This window comes from Suncus etruscus, chromosome 2, assembly GCF_024139225.1.
Source record: "Suncus etruscus isolate mSunEtr1 chromosome 2, mSunEtr1.pri.cur, whole genome shotgun sequence".
In the NCBI taxonomy this organism is placed as follows: domain Eukaryota; kingdom Metazoa; phylum Chordata; class Mammalia; order Eulipotyphla; family Soricidae; genus Suncus; species Suncus etruscus.
In genome coordinates this window covers 133,156,943-133,177,027 of record NC_064849.1, presented here as the reverse complement: position 1 = coordinate 133,177,027, position 20,085 = coordinate 133,156,943, and the positions used below count along the sequence as shown (strand labels likewise).

The 20,085-nt window shown below is 39.3% G+C and overlaps 1 protein-coding gene across 1 annotated transcript in view; it reads right to left on the bottom strand.

Moving 5' to 3' along the window:
* IQGAP2 (IQ motif containing GTPase activating protein 2) overlaps positions 1–20,085 on the bottom strand; it is a 292,564-nt gene that overhangs the window by 46,272 nt on the left and 226,207 nt on the right. Inside the window, 4 exon segments of the mRNA XM_049766526.1 lie at positions 845–928; positions 6,310–6,480; positions 10,086–10,228; positions 15,629–15,799. Coding sequence (XP_049622483.1) covers positions 845–928; positions 6,310–6,480; positions 10,086–10,228; positions 15,629–15,799 — 569 coding nt within the window.

The window sequence follows — 20,085 nt, the reverse complement described above, 5'->3', positions numbered from 1 at the left end:
CAGTCACTTGCAAGGAAAATGCCCTAACTGCTGTGCTATTGCTCTCGCCCAGGGAAACACTATTTCTAAGCTGATTCCAGAGTTCAGAAAATGAGTTTCAGTTTTATTTCTCAAAAAATGTCATCTGATTCTAATCTCTTTCTAGCATTCACTTTTGGCATTTTAGCTGGGTTTCCAATTGAAATCCAAATTCACTTCTGTAGATTCCTTTGGTTTTGGGCTCTGAGGAAGCAGACACTAGTGCCTTCCTTTAACCTCAGAATTACCAGCCTGGGTGAAAAGTTGGTCATCTTGTAAATGCAAGTCCTTCCTAACACAGCTCTGCTTCCTCTTGTCACTGGCACTGCATGTTTGGCAGCCAAGATTTTGTGCTACTGAGCTGGTGCCTTCTAAATATGCCATTCAAACTTCTCAGAGAAAGGTCATTTATGTATCTCATAAGTCACTGTTCCATGTGGTTCTCATATAAAGGACCTGATCAACTCAAAGTGGTTTTAAAGGCTTGGCTTGAAGATGACCAGCTGAGTAAAGACAGGACTCAAATCCAGGACTTCCTTCTCACTTATAGGCTCTTTCCATGGTTTCTCTTCCAGCAGCAAAATTAAGTACTTTTTTTTTTTTTAAATGGGGTGAGGGGTGGGGGTTGTGTGGTTTAGGGACACACCTGGTGGTGCTCAGGGTTTACTGCTGGCTCTGTGATTCTGGGTTATTCTTGGCAGTGTCTGGGGGGACCAGGGCTAGTTACATTGTAAGACAAGAGCCTTAACCCCTGTACTACCACTCTAGTTCTGGCAAACAAAAGTGAAGAAGGTCACCCTCTGGGTCAGCCGGGGAAGATACTTACCTTCACAACGGAATCAGTGTTGTTATTTAACGTCTGCAGCCTGTGTTTATATGCTGACCGCTGCTTGTATCCATTCCAGAAGGACTGTGGGAAGCAGTGAGTCACAAAATCAATGAGTCACAGAATCAACTATGTATCACAGTTCCCCATATCTGATTTCAGAAAGCCCATGAACGGGAAGATAGTGTGGAGGGAAAGTTGGGATCTCTCAGGAGCTTGTGAGTGGAGATGCTGTCAGAGACCTTCCTGTCCAGTCTCACCAGGTAGGCACTGCCCTCAGTGGAGCACATGGGCTCACTGCTTATGTGTGGCCCAGGCTTGGAAAGCAGTTATCGGGAATAGGGGAGCATGGAAGACAAGCTTCTGCTGAAAAGCTGACTAGGGGTTGGGGAGAACTGATGCTCAATGGGCTGGTGAGTGTAGCTTGCATTCTTGAGACCCCAAGTTTGATTCATAGCACAGAATGCCCACTATCTCACTACCAGCACCTCTGGGTGTGAGCCTAATGGCTCCTGAGCCTAAGAAGAACTGACTGCATTGCTGCTCCCAGGCTTGACCCATCAGCCCTGCATAGCTTGACCAAGTATTGCTGGGAGTGGCCTCAGGGTCCCTGAGCACTGCTTAGGAGGTTTCCCCCATCCAAAACAAAATCGAGACCAAACACCTAATTTTGAACCTTTGACCAATGCTCTGGTGACAAAGACATAACCTGAGTGCTGGTATATTTCGTAATGAGTCTTCAAACTACTGAGACTCATGGTGGCTCAGACATGCAGGAAACTGCTTCACTAACTGGTGTGCAAGAGCTCTAGGATGGTAGGGTGGACAGCATTCATTCACTCTTTCATGTTTCCACATCAAGGCCCATGGCACTTCCTTATTATAACCTTACTAGGATCCATGCTAGGAAATTTTTATAGGAAACTTGTACAAGAACGGGGCACAAATTGGCTTCTTTAGAAGGATAAAATCTGTAATTAAGTTTATTCCAATTAATCTATGAGCATCTTTTTATTCCAACTTAACCCAATTCTGATTGCTTTAAAAATCAGAGATGAGACACATTATTAAAAGGAACAAACATAAAGTCATTTTAAAAATCACTGACACCTAAACCTATGGCCCAAACTTATTTAAAAATGTATTTAGACATCTCCCTCCTCCTCCTCCCTCCCTCTTCCCTCCCCTCCTTCCTCCTCCTCTTCCTCCTCTTCTTCTTTTTTTTTTTTTGTTTTTTTGTTTTTTGGGCCACACCCGGTGACGCTCAGGGGTTACTACTGGCTTTGAGCTCAGAAATCACGCCTAGCTTGGGGGACCATATGGGACGCTGGCTAGTGCAGGCAAGGCAGGCACCTTACCTCTAGCGCCACCATGCCAACCTCTAGACATTTCTTATTATTTAAAATATTTTTTTGGTAATGATTCAAAATAAGTCAAGATGGAATAAAAATGATCAACTGAGTACATGTTTCAGATTTTTCTTTTCAAGTCAAATTTCTAGGAAAGAAAACCTTCCTTTCCTTTTTGTTTTCTGGGTCATACCCAGAGTGCTCAGGTCTTACTCCTGGTCTGTACTCAGGAATTATTCCTGGTGGACTCAGGAGACCACATGGATTCTGGAGATCAAACTCTGGTTGTTTATGTGCAAACCCAGTGTCCAAACTGCTGTACTATCTCTCTGGCCCAAGAAAAATATGCTTTGAAAAAATTATTTTGAGGGGGTCTTTGTACTATAGCCAACAGTGAGACTATGGGACTAAAATTTCTATGTAGTACTTGTGACCACAACTTGGACATTTCAGCCCTTTGAGTCATCTTTCTAGCCTGTCTGTCTCTGGAATAATATGATAAATTAGTGGAACTTTTTATAAGGGTGGCCCATCTGTTTTGTTTTTCTTTTTTGCCATAAATGTATTTTCTGTGTAATATACCTATAAAAAGAGGAGTCCTTTTAATAACTAGAATATCTAGACATATTTAAATATAAATATAGACTTTGGTGGCTACTGTTTTGTTTTTATAACTTTTAATGGTCAATCTCGAGGAAATGTGGCCTGATAAGTAGACACCCAGGACAGAAATATTTAAATTATCCACTCCAACTTTGAAGCACCAATTCCTGTGCTATCTATAAGTTAAGAAAACCCTAGCCATTGAGCCTAACCATTGTCTTCTCTGCTTAAAGACAATAGCTTGAGATGTACATCAGTGGTCAGATCCAAGAAAATAACATGTGACTAGACTAACATGCAGGGTCACTGCTTCCTTCCTGACTCTGACCCTGCTCCTGGCAGTGCTAATCTGAGGCTGCTTGGGGTGGCTGGTTCGAGTCTCTGCAGGATCATATACTTTCTGGCTGAGGTCAACAATAAGTATTTCCCAAGCAAAATATTGGGTGATCTTATTTTTTCTGATCATTTCTTGTGTCTGATCTAGTTGGATCACCACCATTTGTCTTGAGTCATCTTCTCACTCACCCCATCATCTCTAAGGTCCACAGAGCATTTCAGAACCACCTACTAAGAAAAGTAGATACTATGCACGACTCCAGTTAAGCCTCATAAGCCTGCAGTAGAATGGGAATGATAGCTTTAGATGAAAAATGTATGTTAAGCCATTTTCTCTGTATTTGGGCCATACCCAGCAGCACTCAAAGGCTACTCATGGCTCTTTGCTCAAAAATCACTCCTGGGGGCCGGAGAGATTGCATGGAGGTAAGGCTTTCATGCAGAAGGTCATCGGTTCGAATCCCACATTTGGGGAAATCGCAGGGTCAGCGATGGGCAAGTCTCACCCTGGGGAATCTACCTTCCTGATCATGGAATTGCCCCTTCCAGGTAAGTATAGTATAAGAGAGTTTTAAAAACAAAAAATATCCCAAACATCAAATAAACCTCTTTTTTGGGGGGGTGGTATGTGGTATGGTTACACCCAACTGTACTCAAGGTTTACTCCTGGCTCTGTGGTCAGGAAACACTACTGGAGGCTCAGGGGACCACATGGGATACCAGGGATCAAATTCAGATTCTTGTCTCCAGAAATAAAAATATTCTTAGATGTTTATTTCATTTGTATTTTATAACTCAGTGTTATTTTTATACTTGGAAGAAATTTTTTTCTTTTCTGTTTGAGGTATCTATCTTCTGACTTATTCTTATATACAGGAAATTTTTTTAAGTACTTTCTTGCTGTCCAAAAGCAATATGGACATACAGATTCTCCTAGATTTCCCTACTTATTTACCTGGGCTAACTTCTGATCTGTTCCATAAGCAATAGAGACAGGTAACTGGCTACTGATGACTTACATTCTTTGTACCACGGTTCAGTTCCTTGTGAAGAAGGGGCTTGAATGTGAGAACCTTGTAGCAATTCTCAACCTGGGAGAGTCCTCTCTTTTTAAAAGACTGTTGGGTCTGGGGCTGAGGTAGGTAGTTAGGAAGATTGGGGTGCTCTATGGAAGCAAAACCTTCATATTTCAGACCAAATCAAACTCTGATGAGAAGATATACACTAGATCATGAACTCTGGGTTTGAGAGTCATTTGTTTTAGGACTATTTCTACTTTATGTTCACTTCCAGTCTATTCTTTGCCTTTAGACCTCATGTCCGACTTATTAGAGCTGCCAGAAGAATGAAAGGGGGGAAAAAGCACAGCAGGGAGACTTCATAGTTTAATGACTTCTCAATTCTGTCCCCTCTGTTGAGGTGGTGGGAAAAGACTTCAGATGCTTATTCCTGTTCTTCCCAGGTCTCTCACAGTGTGAATTTAGGAGACTAAAACCAGGAAGATTTTATCCTCGATGGTTCTTCCAAAGGTCTTCAAGCTGTAATAATGCCCCACAGTGCACTGTGGAACTTAAAGTTGGTATGAACTTTATCACTGGCTCATGCTCTTTAAATTTTAGCATCTTTAAGAGAATGGACTTCAAATACAGTTTTTGAGTATTTTACCTCTCATTTCTTTGTATGTCATACATTCTTTGTATGTCAGATTTATAAAAGTCTTGAAAAATGGATCATTTCTGGCTTCAAACATTACTAGCTTAATATGTGAGAAAATCCAAACATTTCTGTTTCTCCCCAATGCAAGAACTAGAGCACAAAAGTTTCAAGATCTCGTTTTAGGTATGTGGGAAAGCAGGTAAAGTGTACTAGTGATCACACAAGGGAAACTCTTCAACTAAAAAGCTTAAATTTTGGAATTTTCATAGTTATTGGCCAAAGCAAAAACCCATCAAAGACTGCATATAGTATCACTTGGAAGATCAAAAAGAATATTTGTGTGTATGCGCAAATACACATACACACACACACATACACACACCACTTCCTAAGTCAGGGGTCTCAAACTCAATTTACCTGGGGGCCGCAGGAGGCAAAGTCTGGGTGAGGCAGGGCCCCATATGGGATTTCGCTTACCAAATATGCGCAATAAAAAATAGCATTAGTATGAAAAAAAATCGCAAAAAATCTCATTAAACATTTGCATACCCCGAACAGAACTGCTCGGGGTATGCGAATGTTTAATGCGATTTTTTTCTTACTAATGTGATTTTTATTGCAATTATTTGGTAAGCGAATAATCGCGAATACTGCGATATTTGAAGGCTGGCCGCGGGCCACAAATGGCCCACGTGCTTCGAGTTTGAGACCCCTGTCCTAAGTCATCTTGGCAACTGAGGATGCTTAGGGAATACGGAATAAAAACATCAGGGCCCAGAGTGATGACGCAAAGTGGTAAGGTGTCTGTCTTGCTGGTGCTCGCCTAGCTCGCCTAGGACAGACCGCGGTTCGATTTCCTGGCGTCCCAGATGGCCCCCCAAGCCATGAGCAATTTCTGAGTGCATAGCTGGGAGTAATCCCTGAGTGTCACCGGGTGTGGCAGAAAATAAAAACAAACAAAAATAAACAAAAGCAACCCCAAAACAACAACAACAAAACCACCAAAATACCAAAACATCAAATCCTGGCAAGTTCTGCTCCTCCTGCCAACTAGACTCTTTGGAGAAGTCATGCACACCTTAGCTATGCCACACCTCTTCTTTTAGTCTGGAAGAACCCAGAAATTCAGATGCCATTCAATGTCTGTGAACTGGCACAAAACAACACAGAAGACCCCAAATTGGAGTTTGTAACACGAGGAAGTCCTGCTTATCAGAAAAACACAAGTTCTCCCTTCTCATATTAACTTAATTGTTAGACAGTGGACCCATAAAAGTCCAAGTACCCCTGCACACTCTATAAGACCACTGAAGAAAAATATACCATTCATCACCCACCCCAGCTTAAAGTGTTAACAGAGCAGATTCAGAACAGAGCAGATTCAGAAGCAAACAAGTAAGTAGAAAGAACATCAGCATTGCAAATGGTTTGCTAGAATGCTGATAGTTGACCAATCATGAAATAAAACATGCTCGTGAAAGAGGTCAGTTGGCTGTACCTGGTGGTTGTTAAGACACATACCTGTATTTTGATCACATGCTTTTCTTGTTCATTCAAAAATGATTTCCTAGCTTCAAACTCTTCTCTAAGAAGAGGTCCTAAGCTTGTGGCTTGGAAGCGAAGAAGCAAATCTTCAGAAGCAGTCCACATCTTCTCACGAATGTAATTTGCTAGGACTTCTCCAATAATGTCCTGGCAAGAGATATTCCTTACAGTTATGTTTCACACATCAGATGAAAGGAGCAAAGAACAGCTGCTGGATATTTTATCTTCTGATAATGATAGAGAGAGCTCTCCCTGGTTTAATTTAAAATCAGCTTTGATCAGAATATGAGGCATGACATAGATGAGCTTCTAGTGATACAATTTTGGAATCCTCAGGTCCTGGGAGAATGTAGTGAAAAGATCTCAGAATTTGGGGGTCAAAGCGATAGTAAAGCAGGTAGAACATTTGCTTTTCATGTGGCTGACCCATGGTCAATCCCCAACACTCTAAAGAATCCCTTGATATTGTCAAGGGCAATTTGAGTGCAGATCCAGAAGCACCACTGGGTATGGTCCCAAAATAAAAAACAACAAATAAAATCTCAGGATTTGGAGACAGAGATATGGAAGATGCTGGCAAGAAATAGGTGTAAGGTCTGAGCTCTTGGTATCTTTTACTTAGCACAAAAAAGACAAGGATGATTACATAAGAATGTCATTGTCTCATTCCTCCCTTCTTCCCTCCAAAGCTATGGCAAAGTTTGCAAATACTAATCAAGTCTTTATCCCTAGGCTAGAATCAGCAGACCTCAGCACTATAGTAGAGAAAAATCAGAATAAACGGAAGGGGTAATGATAAACTAGTGATAGAAGGAAAGGGAGAAGAAATGGAAAAACAGGCACTACCAAACAGGCCAATGGAAAAATCTAGAAGAAAGAGATAAAGAAGAGCAACTTGTGAAGCTTTTCTGTGAACTTTAAGTTGGGTTTACCATTTTGTTCTTTGCAAGCAATGACTCATTTCTCTGATGGATGCTAGTTCTCAGTACAGCTGGAATCAGTGATTAGTTAATTTAAACAAAGTTCAAATCATAAAAGATGCATAAATACTTTTAAGAGAAGATCCATTTGTATGTATATATTCATGGAATAAAATCAGCCACTTTGTCTTGAAGAAATACATCATTCTTCCGCATTTTAATTATAGTAGTAGACTGAGGTCTGAGGTTTGATATAGAAAGTTGTATCTCAAGCACCACTGGATGCAGCAGATTTTGGATCTAAATGTTAACCTTCTGATGATGCTTCACCATATGATTCATCTTTTAAATTATAGCACAAATTCACAATTGCATTTTTCAACAAATTTGTACAAACAATCCATCGTAACAATGCAATTTTCCTGTAAACTGTTGATACACTGAAATAAACAGTCTTCACTCTTCATGTTATTCAGGATTTTAGGAGACAGTGTTAATCCAGGACACAGTCTTTACTTGGAGTTTTAGCAAATATATTCTGTTGATTTTTGTCCTTAAGATGATTACACTGAGAAAGCCTGTGCTGTTGATTCAAACAATTTTGTAACATATATATTTATGTTCTTTCCCCTCTCCAAAATAGAACTTACTTACCAGTATTTTCTCTTTAAACATAGAGCAATGCCTAAATAAAACAGCAATTTGCATATATTTCTCCAATTTTAGACCTCAAGTCCAAAGCAAATTTTGATGAATATTCTTTCAAGAGAGTGCCCCCTGGGAAACATTTCTAACTTTTCCAAGGACCTGCACTTCTGTGTTTGTCTAAATTTATGCTTTGAACTGCCAGTTTGTGTCAATAATGTCGGAGCAATGGGCTCATAACAGAATTAGTTTGATACTTTAGTGTTGGTTGTATGAAAAAGATCCCACAGCTAGAGCATAGAAGATACTAGACTTAAATTTGGGACCAATTGAAATAAGCCTCTAATTTTAGGTAAAAGTCTCTTACTTGGTAACAAACTTGTTACTTGGTAACAACTTGTTTTATGATTTGGTTTCCCTAACTAGAAAAACAGGATAATGTTTGTTCTATTTCCACTCAGAGTATGATTAAGGGATCAAATTGATGGGATAGCAGAAAAAATACAAGGGGCACTTGGTTATGTTTATGAGTCTCAGAAAAGCATATTCTATTGAGAATAGCTTACATAAAGAAGAGCTCACAAAGACGAGCAGTCTGTCAATATTTGCTTCACAAACTGCAACAGCTAAGTCCTCCTTTGTTTCAGACAATAAGTTACCAAGCCTCTTTTTTTGTTTGTTTCCACGTTGTAAGAAAATATTCATATGTAATAAAGCCAGGGACCAGAGTGATAGCATAACAGTAGGGTGTTTGCCTTGCACGCTTTCAACCCAGGAAAAACCCTGGTCCGATCCCCGGCAACCCATATGGTCCTCCGAGCCTGCCAGGAGTGATTTCTGAGTGCAGTCAGAACCCCTGAGCACCACCAGGTGTGGGCCAAAAAACCATATGTAACAAACCATGATCACAGACAGGACAGACAGCTTTCTTAACTCTTTAAGTGAGAGGGTGGGGCTAAAAGAGGAAATGAAATAATCCAGCACTAACATTACAAGGAGCTCTATGCCAGAATTTCATCTAGTTTATTCTTCAAGTTGTAAGAGCTGCATCTTTCTTTGTAATTACTCAATTCTGGACTTCAGTACACATTAAAATTACTTAATTTGGGGGAGGATTAAGATTAAAATAGACAATACATGCATTAGGAAATCTTAGGTATTCTAGGTTTTAGGGAGCCTTGTATATATATATATATATATATATATATATATATATATATATATGGTAGAGAAAAAGCATTGACTAAGTGGATTAGGATATGGCTTCTCCTTCTGTATTCAAATGTATATACTACTGTATATATACTGTATAATAAATCACTTTTTTAAGACTATGAAGAAGCTCAGATAGGCATAATTTATAAAGATATTTGATTAAAAAAGGCGTCAGAGGAGAGATATTTTGTTTTTGATTAAGCCTGTGTAATAAAGTTTTCAAATTTGAGTCAAATACATCATAGTAAATTATAATTGAATATAGTATATAGATATATGGCTGAATTTTAAGATGCCAATTAATCAAAATCCTTGTATATTCAGCTGTGTATTTGTATTGTACTATTTGCACAAATTCTATGTAAATTTGTACCATTTAGATACTGGTACACTCTGAATTGCAGAAAGCACAGTTATTGTCAGCAATAAAACTATGCTAATATGACCAACCTAGAGGAAGCAAACACTTAAAAAGTTTATTGTCTTAGTTTTTGCTTCACTCTACCCTCTGAGCCTGAGAAAATCCTGGGGTGTTGAGGTAGCAGAAATGCCCTTTTAAGAATTTTGTAGGAAACACGTTTTGATCTGAAATGTGTAATGTTATATTATAGACAAAGAGAAAGAAGATATTTTAAATACTAAATTGCAGAGTTGTCATCAATTTTTCACTGTGTCAGAAAACCTAAAAACTAATTTCTTAGGATACTCTACTATTCCAGGTAGGTGGGTGTAAGAAATTATTTCTCTCTTTACTATGTTATTTATTTTATTTAAATAAAAAATTTTAATGTTATGCCAATGGGGGAAAATTCTATTAGTAACCTCTGCAGTCACATTCAATTCAACAAGACTTTTACTGCAAAGCCAGCCTTTAACTAATTAATCTCACCCACGCACTATGACTCAAAACTTGAGAAGTAATCACATTTCTCTTTATATGTCATAATTTTCCATTAAACATCAGCCTCCTACCTCAATTTCTTTTGCCATGAGCACTGAATCATTAGTCAAGTATGGATGAGGTTTGACCCAGGAACTTTCTTCTGAATCAATGTTGTAATAATATGGATATTTCTCTCTCAGGGTGAGTTTGAGCCAGGATCCTACAGAAGAGACTAAAGAAAAAATATGTTAATTTTAGGGAGGAACAGTATATCAATAAACACTGGGTATTTTCTTCAATATGTAATCAGATGAATATGTTTTTCACCAAGAAATCAGATGGTCTTAATTAAAATCATTAGATGACTAAAATGAAAGAAATTCTAGGTACTCATTGGCAACTTCTAGCTGATTGATCCAAAGGCAGAGAAGAGACAAATGTCTAGGGCTACCTTTGGGTCCAAATATTTTTGGCATTACACCCATTAGTGCTCAGGGGATGGATAACTTCTGGTGCCAGGGATTACAAATCCTGGGGTCAGCTGCAAGCAAGGCAAATATAGAGTCCCTGTACTATCTCTCCTGTCCTCAGTCCAACAAGTTTCATGATGATGACAGGAATTAAAAAAAAATGGTCAAAGAGAAGGCAGAGCTCATACGAACTATTATTATTTCTAATAATAGGGTAAATGTGGCGAGCTTCAAAATTAGGCAAAGACCAACAGCATGATCCTCTCCTCAGTCTTCCAGCACCTACTCTGATAAGGATTGACTTATGGAAAAGATGTCCTATGGACTTAATTTTTAGAGAAGAGCATAGGGTGGGGTAGGACATTCTTTAAGTAAATTGGCCAAGCAGAATGACTTTTTTCATGAATCCATGGGCTTTGCTTTCTATTTTTAAGACTATTATTTTTTGGATTTGGGGCTAGAGTGGTGACCAAAGACTACTCTTGGCTCTGGGCTAAGGTGTGTCCTCTGACCAGTGCTTTGGGGACCATATGTGGTACTGGGGATTGAACCAGGGCCAACCACACACATAAGATAAGTATCTTAACCCCTGTACTAATTCTGGTACTTCATTCTATTTTTTGTTTGTTTGGAGGCCATACCTGATATGGCTCAAGAGTTATACCTGCTTTGCACTCAGGAATCACTCCTTATAGTGCCTTTCATTCTATTTTCAATTACCACAGCTAGCAGATTCATACATGCTGTCAAAAGAATAAATAGCCTTATTATTATTATTATTATTATTATTATTTGGTTTTTGGGTCATATCTGGCAGTGCTCAAGGGTTACTCCTGGCTCTGTGCTCAGAAGTTGCTCCTGGCGGGCTCGGGGGACCATATGGAATACCAGGATTTAAACCAGGGTCTATCCTGTGTTGGCCATGTGCAAGGCAAACACTTGACTGCTGTGCTATCGCTCTGACCCATTTGTTTTTCAGCCACACACACAGTGGTGCTCAGGGATTACTCCTGGTGCTGAGCTCACTAATCATTTCTAGTAGGGTTTGGGGGACCATATAGAATGCTGGGATTGAACTGGGGTTAGCTGCATTCAAAGCAAGAACCCTACCTGCCTATCTGCTGTACTATTGCTCTAGCTCCTAAACAGCCTTTTAAGGCAAATCTCTCTATGAAAACAAAAGAAAGCAAATGGTTATCTTATTTACTTATGAGCTAGGAAGTAAGAATTTCTTGGTTGGTTTAATGTCAAACAACTTGGCAATAGAAGACTTTACTCAGATTGGGGGGTGAGTAGTTAACAGAAAAATAAAAGTTAACAATTTCATATCAAGTGGAAAATTAAAGTCAGATGAGAGGCATCAGGTCTATGCTGATTTTTCTAAGACATAGTTGGGCCCTTTAGTTCTTTAAGGCATATGCTTAGGAAAGTCTAATAATGATGAATCTGGAGGGAACCAAAGAGGAGAAAGATTCTAATCAGTTAAGTATTCAAGCAGCGAGAGTTCTAAAAGGAGGCCTTTTTTTATTTCCTGGATAAAAGCTTTTTGTTCCTTGATAAAAGTTTATTATTTTTTGGGTTTGTTTTTGGGCTCGTGGTGCTCAGGACTCACTCCTGGCTCTGCATTCGGGAATCACTTCTGAAGGAGGACCATATGGGATGCCAGGATTGAATCAGGATTAGCTGGTGCAAGGCAAGCACCCTGCTCGCTTTACTATGTAGTCCCCAAAGTATACTTTTATCTAAGAACTAAACTGAATTTTAAAGCCAACTGTTCTCCCAACTAAGGAGTACTTCAGTTTGGGAAAGAGTGAAGTAAAAGAGCTAAGGATAAAATCATCCTAATCTACTCCTTGAAACAATGTTCATAATGCTCTCTGGTGTATAGGAGGGGAAAGGTGGGGTGGAGAACAGTACTTAGTTGTCTAGATCTAGAACAAATAAAACTTTATAGAAACAAATTGTTCCTGTAGAGAACAAATACTTTTGAGTTTTGTATGCTATGTTTCATAACTATTCAACACTGCCACTACAGTACAAAAGCATCAATAGACAACATATTAACTGAATGTGGTTCCAATGAAAATTTATAAAAGCAGATAATAATGCAAGAAATACTATAAAATTATTAGTATAAATGAAGTTTCAGAATACAAAAAATAAATTGATAAAAACCAAACTGATAAAAATAAATTATATAAAAATATGTCTACATTAAAAATTGTATACAATATTTACAGAGTATTATTCAGAATAGCTAAATGTAGCAGAGGTGGGTATATGTGTGTGTTAGAAATTCTTAGATGATGAATAAACAGAAAGAATATTGCCAGTCACAAAAAGAAGAACTGATATCTGGGGCCGGGCGGTGGCGCTAAAGATAAGGTGCCTGCCTTGCCTGCGCTAGCCTTGGACGGACCGCGGTTCGATCCCCTGGCATCCCATATGGTCCCCCAAGCCAGGAGCAACTTCTGAGCACATAGCCAGGAGTAACCCCTGAGCATCACTGGGTGTGGCCCAAAAAAAAACCACAAAAAAAAAAAAAAAGAAGAAGAACTGATATCTACTACAGCATGGATGAAATTTGAAAACATAGTGGTAAGGGAAAGAAGTCAAATACAGTTTAAAACCATGCTTATCAAGAGCCTGGAACAGGCAAAACCAGGGAGTCCAAAAGTCAATTAGTGGTTGCCTGAGACTGAGAATGGAGAATGGTGAGCAGCTGCTAATTTCTATAGTTTTACTTTGGTTAAAGAAAATATTCTGGAACTAAGAAGTGGTTCTAACAGCATGAGACTGTGGTTTCATTACAAAAATGCTGGGTGACACACCTTCTGAGGGAGAACTTTATGATTTGTGAATTATATTTCAATAAGATATCAATTGTGCTTTCTATAGACAAAAGCAATAAACAATCCCAAACAAAATGAAGAAAACATAGGTCAAGGATGTGGCTCAATGGTGAGCACTGAATTTGGACCCTGCACCAACACCTATTCCTCCCAAACAACCAGTAGTTACTTGTGGCAAAACAGTGAACTATGTATAAAATAATTTAATAAATAACATTTAAGCTTTATACACTGAAAACTATAAACATGATTGAATTAGAGAAGTCCTAATTAAAAGCACAATATAAACTATATAGTGGACCAGGCAATTTAATTTTTGTTTGTTTTGTTTTTTGTTTTGGGCCACAGTTGCTGGCACTCAGGAGTTACTCCTGGCTTTGTGCTTAGATAATGCTCCTGGCTGGCTTGGGGGGGGGGTATATGGGATGCCAGGAATCAAAATACCATCTGTCCTGGGTCATTTGCTTGCACAACAAATGCCCTACCGCTGTGCTATTGCTCCAGACCCAATTTAACATTTTTAAGATGGTAACATTCCTCAGATTTATATAGCTTAAGGACAATCAAATGCCAACCTGGGTTTTTTGTTTTTGTTTTATTTTTGTTTGGGGGAGCACAGTGAGTTTTGGGTACCTTCTAGGTTTCTAAATTGCATACCTGGGGATGGTTTTGACTCTACTCATCAAAGCATGGCCTAGCGAGGAAGCAATTTTGGGAAAAAAAAAAAAGACACTAAATTTGAATCAGGACAGTTTTGAAAAGATGACGGGTAGCCTCTGGGCACTCCAATGCTATAATAATAAAGCTATGTTAAAAAAAATAAAGCTATGCAGTTCTTTCTCCAAGGACCTGGAGGGGACTCTACAGCACTCCTGATGAAGAATGTAAGGCAATAGAGAGCCATTCAGGGTAAGCACTACCAGTGAAAGACTGTCCATTAGCACTTTCCAAATTTCATTAAAATTTTTTTGTCTTTGTGAATTGGAAATTTGTCACTCAAACTTAAAAGAAAGCAGGGTGCTAAGGAACAGACTTCCAGTTGAATGTTAAACTATTTTGTTCTTAGGTTTTACATCTAAGGCCATACACTGTTTACGGTAGGTTCCTAGAAGTGAGAACTGTGTATGTAGCCTGTGATGTGGCGCAAACACATACCAGCCTCATGATGAAGAGTCTCTTTGTCACACAGTACAGGTGGTTCAAATAAACCTACTGAGGGATGATGGATTATCTCTATCCAAAATCAGTCTCATTAGTTCTATCCATTTCTTCCCATATTCAAAGTATCATGACAATGAGTTCCGAATTCTGAAAAGTGAACTCAGGCGTCAAAGATCTTCCCAGAGCAAAATAGTTCATGCTTAACCACTGAAATGAGCAGGCAGAAATATGTACAAAGTTGACAGAGCTGATTACTTGGAGACTAAATCACTGGCTTCTCTTGATTCTGTATTTTCAAAATTACTCTTTTTTTTTGGGGGGGGGGTCATACCCGGTAGTACTTAGGGGTTACTCTGGTTCTGTGCTCAGAAATTGCTACTGGCAGGTTCGAGGAATCATATGGGATGCCGGGAATTGAACCACCGTTAGTCCTGGGTTGGCCACTTGCAAGGCAAACGCCCTACAGTTGTGCTCTCTCTCTGGTCTTCAAAATTACTCTTTATCCCAAGTTAATATTGCATGATCATAGTATCTGATATCTCAAAAAGAATGAGAAGAAATTTTATTGTAAAAGTCAGTTTAGATCAGTGGTACAATAAATCAACAAGCCAGGCCTATTTAAATTGTCCCTAGATATTATTTAATAATTTTGTAACCTATATATTGCCATCACCAGGTTAATATGATTTCTACACAAAAAAAGAAAGAAGGGGAGAGAGAGAAAGAAAAGAAGGAAGAGAGAGGAGGAAGAGAGATAGAAATAGCTAACAATTTTTTTAGACCAGTGTTTTCCAAAGTGGGTTAGGAGGTAGAGTGCCAAGGGTGAGCTAAATGGTCTTTTTCTAAAAAATGTTAGGAAGCCTGTCTTAACATCAAGAAAATATAGTTGGAGTAAGACAAATAGTACAGGTGTTAAGGTTCTTCTTGCCTTGTATGCAGCTTACTCTCTGATTTGTTGATTCTGGCATTGCATATAGTCCCTGGAAGACCACAGGATAATGCCTGAGAACAGAGCCAGGAATAACCCCTGAGCACTGCCAATGTGATCCAATACTCTCCATCCCACTATCTACCATCAAAAAAGAGAACAGAGTAATGAAGTTATCATACTGAAAATTAAAATTTGTTCTCAATGACAACAAAGCTCACCATTTTCAGACTTGCGTTCTTTTGCATTCATCAGGGCTTCATAGTACCTGTCAGCACATTCAGGGATGATGTCGTTTGCGTTGAAACTTCTTGAAGACTTCAAAGCAGACAAAATATCACTTTTGCTTTCTTTCTCTAAGCACTTATTAACATCAACAATTAGTGTAATCCCTGGGTAATGAGAAAAAAAATTTTCTTTTAGTGGTTATCATCTCCAGAGCACTTAACCTATAAGCAAGGACAGATGCTTTCACCTTCTTAGGAAGATATTAATATAAAATCTATTTTTCTTGTTTGTTTCTGGGTTGCACCTGGCAATGTTCAGGGGTTACTTCTGACTCTGCACTCAGGAATTACTTCTGGTAATGCTCTGAAGGGACCATATAGAATACTGAGGATCAAATCTAGGTCAGCTGCATACAAGATATAAACCCTACCCACTGTACACCATTCTGGCCCCATATATAAAAATCTTTATCTTTTGACAGATGTAGTGCATATGCCAAGAAAGTCACCAACTCACTGATCAGTTAGATGGTAAGGTAAGACAATAGTTTATTAAAAACTCAGCATTTACCACCTCTCCTTGTGTGGTGTGAAGACACAAACACCAACAACAGATAAATAGCCTCTACCTAGGGCATCAGTCAGTTTTGGAAAATAGCTTTCCAAAGACATTTGCTTCAGAATAAGCAAAATCTGAGTTAAACCATGGGAAACCTGAAAGTGTCCAAGATTGTCATCCAGAATCTCATCCAGAAACAATCATGAATAACTGTAGATTTAAAGCATTTAAATACACTTCAAATTTCTGCTTCTCCTGCCAGATAAAACTACATTGAATTCCTGGTTACATAGATAGTGTTTTTTTATTATTCACTTTAGATCTATATGAGAATGTTCTTGCCCTGGTAATCTCTGGAAAACACCTGGCACAGGGGTTAAGGCATACATGTTTCATGCATTCTACCCTGTTTTGATCCCTGACACCACATGACTCCCACAAGTACTGACAGGTTCAGCTGTGGAGACCTCATCACTGTAACTGTGGCCCTTGAGCACTGTGGGGGGTGAATCTGATAGTCTCTAGCATTTTAAGGCAAACTTTTGGCCTTTAAACTGCCAGTAGTTGATTGAGAACTACTGGGATTGGCCCCCTGAGCACTTCTTCAGCATCCCCCTGCCTCCTTCCCCTCTGGTCTTTTTATTTTCACAAAATACTGGATAAAAATTGGAAGCAACAGACTAAAATCTTTTTAAAATAAATTAAAAAAAAAAGAATGTTCCTCATAAGGAACAATATATATATATATTGGGTATAGGAGTCCCTATCCCCTACCTTGACCATTTCCAGCTAAATGGCATAGTGTGGTGATCAAATTATATTCACACATGCATAGTGTTCTGGAAGCCATAGGACCAAAAAGCATTTTGCTCTGAATATCCTGGAAGGGCACCTGAGGGACAAAGGAACATCTGCCGGGAATTCTAACTGCTGCTTAGTTGAGAATAGAAGGCAGAGGCAGTAAGTTCTCACTCTTATAGAAGGAAATAGGATGAGCAAACTGTTTCCCTTTCCTCCCCTCCAGGAAAGTGAGGTAAATGAGAAAAAGAAGGTTGTTGTTGGGGTCTCCAACAATATGCAGCATGTTGGGCACTTGCCTTGCATTTGATGAACCCAGGTTCAATCCCTGGCACCTCATATAGTTCTGAGCCCAGAGGAACTCCTGAGTATTGCTGGGTGTGATTCCCTCCAAAATGGAAAGATGTTTTTTTGTGGCATCTCTGTTCTGATGAGCAGAGGAAAAAGAACTCTTGGCAAATGACAAAGAATTTTTGCATGAACGTGAATGGACTGCATGCTTTATCTAATCTAGTAAAAACCCATTTAAGATGAGCTTTCCCAGACATAAGCTTCTTGCACATCCTAGTATACTTTATCTTCCAGGATTCATGTGGGGCTGTAGGGTCACTCTGCAAACAAAACCAACTCTCCCTAATTTAAATCAATTTAATAGGAAAGTCTGACTGGCCTCAAAAAACAAACAAAAAAACAAACCTGTGGAATTGTTTCTGTACTGGTCATTTTTTACTCCTGGTTTATAGTGGTGCTGGGAGCTGGAAGAATCCTTCAGAAGTCACTAATAATCCTGTGTATAGTGAGTGACACTCCCAGAGGACTATAGAGGGTGTTTAGTCTCATTGAATCTCATACACAATGCCTCAGTTTCTATGTTTTGTCACTATCCCTTTTCCTTCTTTTGCTGCTGTCAGTTCCCACTGCTGTATGTGGGTCTGATATTTAGGGCAGCTGATGCATGAAACTGGCTCAAGATGTGTGGCTCTTAATGTGCTTTGAGTTAGGAAGAGAAACTCCTAGACATATTAGTGTCATGCCTGAGACTAAACAAGTGCAAAATGTCTGTCCAGGAGGTCTCCAATGAGGAAGGTGGATAAGTTCCAGGGCAAAAGTTTTGAGACAGAGAATTTGATTGGTTTTGCTTAATCTGTGGATTGTGGTTAAATTCCAGTGAGCTGAGGCAATCAGATAAATTATTTCCAGAAAGTCAGGTATATTTCTGAGTGGCAATAAATTGAGAAGCCTCTTCTAAGAGAGTCCTAAATGCTTGCTTTCTGTTTTTAAGTCATGGGCCAGGAGATTTTCTCTGAGGTAGGCCGTCCCTACAAAGGTGCTAGAACCCTTGGTGGGGCAAAAACTGGTTCTGGGAAAAAAAATCCATTTTCTAGATTAAGCACATATCTAAATAAGATATATAAACAGATAGACAACATATTTGGGGTATGGAAAATTCATGGTGAGGTGGAAAAAAATGTCTGAAAGCAATGCTTGAGTGTACCATGGGGAAAAATGGGAAATGTAGCTTCAGGAGGCCAGAGCAATATAATACAGTGGGTAGTACAGCCTTGCACACATGACTGACCCAGGTTAGATCCCCGGCACCCCATATGGTACCCAGAGACTGTTAGGAGTGATTTCTGAGTACAGAGCCAGGAGTAACCCCTGAGTGCTGCAGGGTGTGGCCTCAAAACGAAGAAGGAGGAGGAGGAGGAGACAGGGGATGGGTGGGGGGAGGAGGAGGAAGAGGAAGAGGAGGAGGAAGAGGAGGAGAAAGAGGAGGAGAAAGAGGAAGAAGGAGGAGGAGGAAGGAGAAGATGGAGAAGGAGGAGGAGGAGGAGAAAGAAGAAGGAAGAAGGAAGAAGGAAGGAGGAGGAGAAGGAGAAGAAGGAGAAGAAGAAAGAGGAAGAAGGAGAGGAAGAAGGAAGAAGGAAGAAGAAGAGGAAGAGAAGAAGGAAGAAGGAGAAGGAGGAGGAGGAGAAGGAAGAGGAGAAGAAGAAGAAGAAGAAGAAGAAGAAAGAGGAAGAAGGAGAGGAAGAAGGAAGAAGAAGAAGAAGAAGAAGAAAAGAAGAAGAAGGAGGAAGAAGAAGAAGAAGAAGAAGAAGAAGAAGAAGAAGAAGAAGAAGAAGAAGAAGAAGAAGAAGAAGAAGAAGAAGAAGAAGAAGAAGAAGAAGAAGAAGAAGAAGAAGAAGAAGAAAATGTAGCTTTTGGAGTAAAAAGTAGAGATAAATCTATTTGAAGCACAAGACACTGCAATGAAGATGAACATTAGCCAGAAAGAAGAGGCCCCAAATCTCCCTGTACTTTTTAAATATTGCCTGCGGTAAGATGTAAGAGCCAACACATTTTCTTTATCAAAGTATCTGGGGGTGGATTGTTGCCTACAACAATGTGACCAAAGTTTGTTCCAAGGAAGGCTTCATACAAAAGAAGACTGCTTTTAAAAGATTAAATTCCTCCTTGATGAACTGGAAAATTCTTAAGGTCAGAACATTTATCTGCTGTTTCATATCATGGAACATGATCAACTCTTATAAGGGCAAAGGTGGGGATAGAATTTTAAGTGTCAGGGTATAGTGTTAGTGTACAAAAATCATTTATCTGAGAAAATCGCTTTTATAGTATGAGAACGATGCTGAGAATGGAATCAACATTTGCAGGCAAGTGTAAGGAAAGTATGAAATAAAAGAAATAAAATAACTTTTAAATTGGTTTGATCTCTAAGAGAAAAACCATAATTATTTTAGGCTATTTAAGTTCCTGCATTACAAACTAATCTTTATATATAATATTTTTTCTAATTCTTGAAACCTTCAGTTTTACTTTTTTGTTTGTTTGTTTTTGGTATTTGGGTCACACCCAGCAGTGCTCAGGGGTTACTCCTGGCTCTAGACTCAGAAATCACCCCTGGCAGGCATAGGGGACCATATGGGATGCCAGGATTTGAACCACCGTCCTTCTGCATGAACCTTCTCCATGCTATCTTTCTGGCCCCTCAGTTTTACATTAAATTAAAATCTGTTCTTATTTCTCCCTCTCTCCCTCCCTCTCTCCCTCCCTCCCTCTCTCCCCCCCAGACCCCACCATCTTCCTCCGTTAA